General features: G+C 51.3%; 1 protein-coding gene across 1 annotated transcript in view; it reads left to right on the top strand.

Moving 5' to 3' along the window:
• Positions 1-316: 316 nt before the first annotated feature.
• The window catches only part of LOC143032227 (uncharacterized), a 33684-nt gene continuing 31261 nt past the window's right edge, over positions 317-2739 (top strand). The window contains exons 1-3 of the mRNA XM_076196696.1: positions 317-403; positions 491-703; positions 866-1943. Of these exons, the coding sequence (XP_076052811.1) occupies positions 317-403; positions 491-703; positions 866-1943 (1378 nt within the window). The remainder of the gene's footprint in view (positions 404-490; positions 704-865; positions 1944-2739) is intronic.

The following is a 2739-nucleotide window of genomic DNA, read 5'->3' as shown; positions in this document are numbered from 1 at the left end:
CCAGCTTCGCCTCACAGCATTGAACCAACACGGGAAGCAGCAGTTACCGGTTATAAGTCACAATGTTCGATTGGCGTAGAATGTGTCGACGGTGGGAAAGATCCTCGGATCTTACTGGACAGCTACCGCCCGCCTTTAGCTGGGCAGCCCCCAGTCAATAAGGTGTTGTCCCGCCACAGCCTGTCTTCCTCATTGGGGGCTTGGGGATTAGGATCAAACCGACAAGCAGGCTGAAAAACCCGCACCAGGCAAGAACTCAAGAAACTCAAAGAACAGGTGCCCAGTCCTAAAACTGGGAAGCTGGAACGTCCGAACGATGACACCCGGACAGTCCGAAGACCTTCAAGGCATCAGTGATGCGAGAAAAACAGCTGTCATCAGCAGCGAGCTGCTGAGACTACAGGTAGACATAGCAGCTTTACAAGAGACTCGCCTTGCCGACAGCAGAACCCTCAAGGAGAAGGAATTCACTTTCTTCTGACATGGGAAGAGTGCAGAGGATCGAAGTGAGCATGGAGTTGGATTCGCTGTCAGGAACACTTTGCTGAGTATGGTCGAACCAGGAGACAAGGGATCTGAACGCCTGATGACACTCCGCCTCCACACCTCCGAAGGTCCTGTCACTCTCGTCAGCGCCTACGCTCCCACTCTGACATCCACAGCAGAAGCAAAGGACGAGTTTTACATCAACATCAGCAACATCGTGAAGAACATACCCCCCAAGGAACATGTCATCATCCTGGGAGACTTCAACGCTAGAGTGGGTGCCGACCATGACTCCTGGCCTTCCTGTCTTGTAACATTTTGGAATTGGCAAGATCAACGACAACGGGCAGCGCCTGCTGGAGTTTTGCTCCTACAACAGTCTCTGCGTGGACCAACTCCTTCTTCCAGACCAAGCCTCAACACAGGGGTGTCATGGTGTCACCCTCGCTCAAAGCACTGGCATCAGCTGGACTTGATCCTGATCCGTCGTAGCAATATCAAGCTCGTGCAGATTACCCGCACCTACCACAGCGCAGACTGCGACACCGACCACTCTCTCGTCTGCTGCAAGATCAGGTTTCAACCTAAGAAGCTTCACAAGTCTAAGCAGAAAGGCAAACCTCGCATGAACACCATGGGTATGCATCTCCCTGAGAAAGTCGAAGAGTTTGCCAAGTCCCTTCAAAAAGCTCTGTCCGTCGAACACCAGCACTGCTCTGCAGCTGAGAAGTGGAACCACCTCCGCGATACCATTCAGAAAACAGCCCTTGCAACCTTTGGGAAGAAAACCTCCAAGAACAACGACTGGTTTGACGCTAAGTTCAGTGAGATGTCCCCTGTTATTGATGCAAAGCGTGCTGCCCTTGCTGAATACAAGCGCTCTCCCAACGAGAAAACCTTGCAAGCACTCGGAACAGTAAGAAGCAAAGTGCAACAAACTGCAAGACGTTGTGCAAATGAATACTGGCAACAGCTCAGCGATTCCATCCAGTTTGCAGCTGTTTCGGGTAACATCAGAGGAATGTATGAAGGCATCAAGACAGCTCTAGGCCCACCACAGAGCAAAACAGCCCCCCTCAAGACTACCAGTGGGGAAGTGATCACCGACAAGGGCAAGCAGATGGACAGATGGGTGGAGCACTACTCTGAGCTCTACTCCAGAGAGAACACCGTTGCCCCCTCAGCCCTGGATGCCATTGAGCCCCTGGCTATCATGGAAGAACTAGATGCTGAACCAACCATTACAGAACTCTGCAAAGCAATCGACAGCCTAGCAAGCGGCAAAGCACCTGGCAATGATGGTATTCCCCCTGATCTCATCAAGTGCTGTAAAAACACTCTACTGCAGCCCCTCCATGACGTCCTATGCCAGTGCTGGAAAGAGGGAGCCGTGCCGCAAGACATGAGAGATGCCAAGATTGTCACCCTCTACATTAATAAGGGTGAAAGGAGTGATTGTAACAACTACAGAGGCATCTCGCTCTTGAGTATTGTTGGGAAACTCTACGCCCGCGTCGTGCTTGTGCGTCTCCAGAAACTCGCTGGGCGCGTCTACCCCGAGTCTCAGTGTGGCTTCCGAGCAGAACGGTCCACAGTGGACATGATATTCTCCCTTCGTCAACTTCAGGAGAAATGCAGGGAACAACGCAAGCCCCTCTACATAGCCTTTATAGATCTGACTAAGGCCTTTGACCTGGTCAGCAGGGAAGGGCTGTTCGACATCCTTCCAAAGATCGGTTGCCCTCCAAAACTCCACAGTCTCATCAGATCCTTTCACGATGACATGAAGGCAACGATCCAGTATGAAGGCAACATGTCCAACCCCTTTGACATCAAGAGTGGAGTCAAGCAAGGATGTGTACTGGCTCCAACCCTCTTCGGCATCTTCTTTGCTATGCTCTTAAAGCATGCTTTTGGAATATCAACAGAAGGAGTGTACCTTCGCACAAGATCTGACGGCCGACTTTTCAACCTGGCTCGACTGAAAGCAAAAAGCAAAGTGACTGAGATAACCATCAGAGACATGCTTTTTGCTGATGATGCCGCTGTCACCTCCTACAATGAGCAAGAACTCCAGCGCCTCATGGACAGGTTTTCCCAGGCCAGCAAAGACTTCGGAATGACCATCAGCCTAAAAAAGACCAATGTGCTGAGTCAGGATGTGGACACTCCACCAGCTATCTATATCGACGACTACCAACTCGAAGTCGTACACCAGTTCACATGCATGGGGTCCACCATCAGCGACAACCT

Source organism: Oratosquilla oratoria, chromosome 13 (assembly GCF_046742065.1).
Source record: "Oratosquilla oratoria isolate Oo_2021 chromosome 13, ASM4674206v1, whole genome shotgun sequence".
NCBI lineage: Eukaryota > Metazoa > Arthropoda > Malacostraca > Stomatopoda > Squillidae > Oratosquilla > Oratosquilla oratoria.
This window is presented reverse-complemented; position numbering and strand designations above follow the sequence as displayed.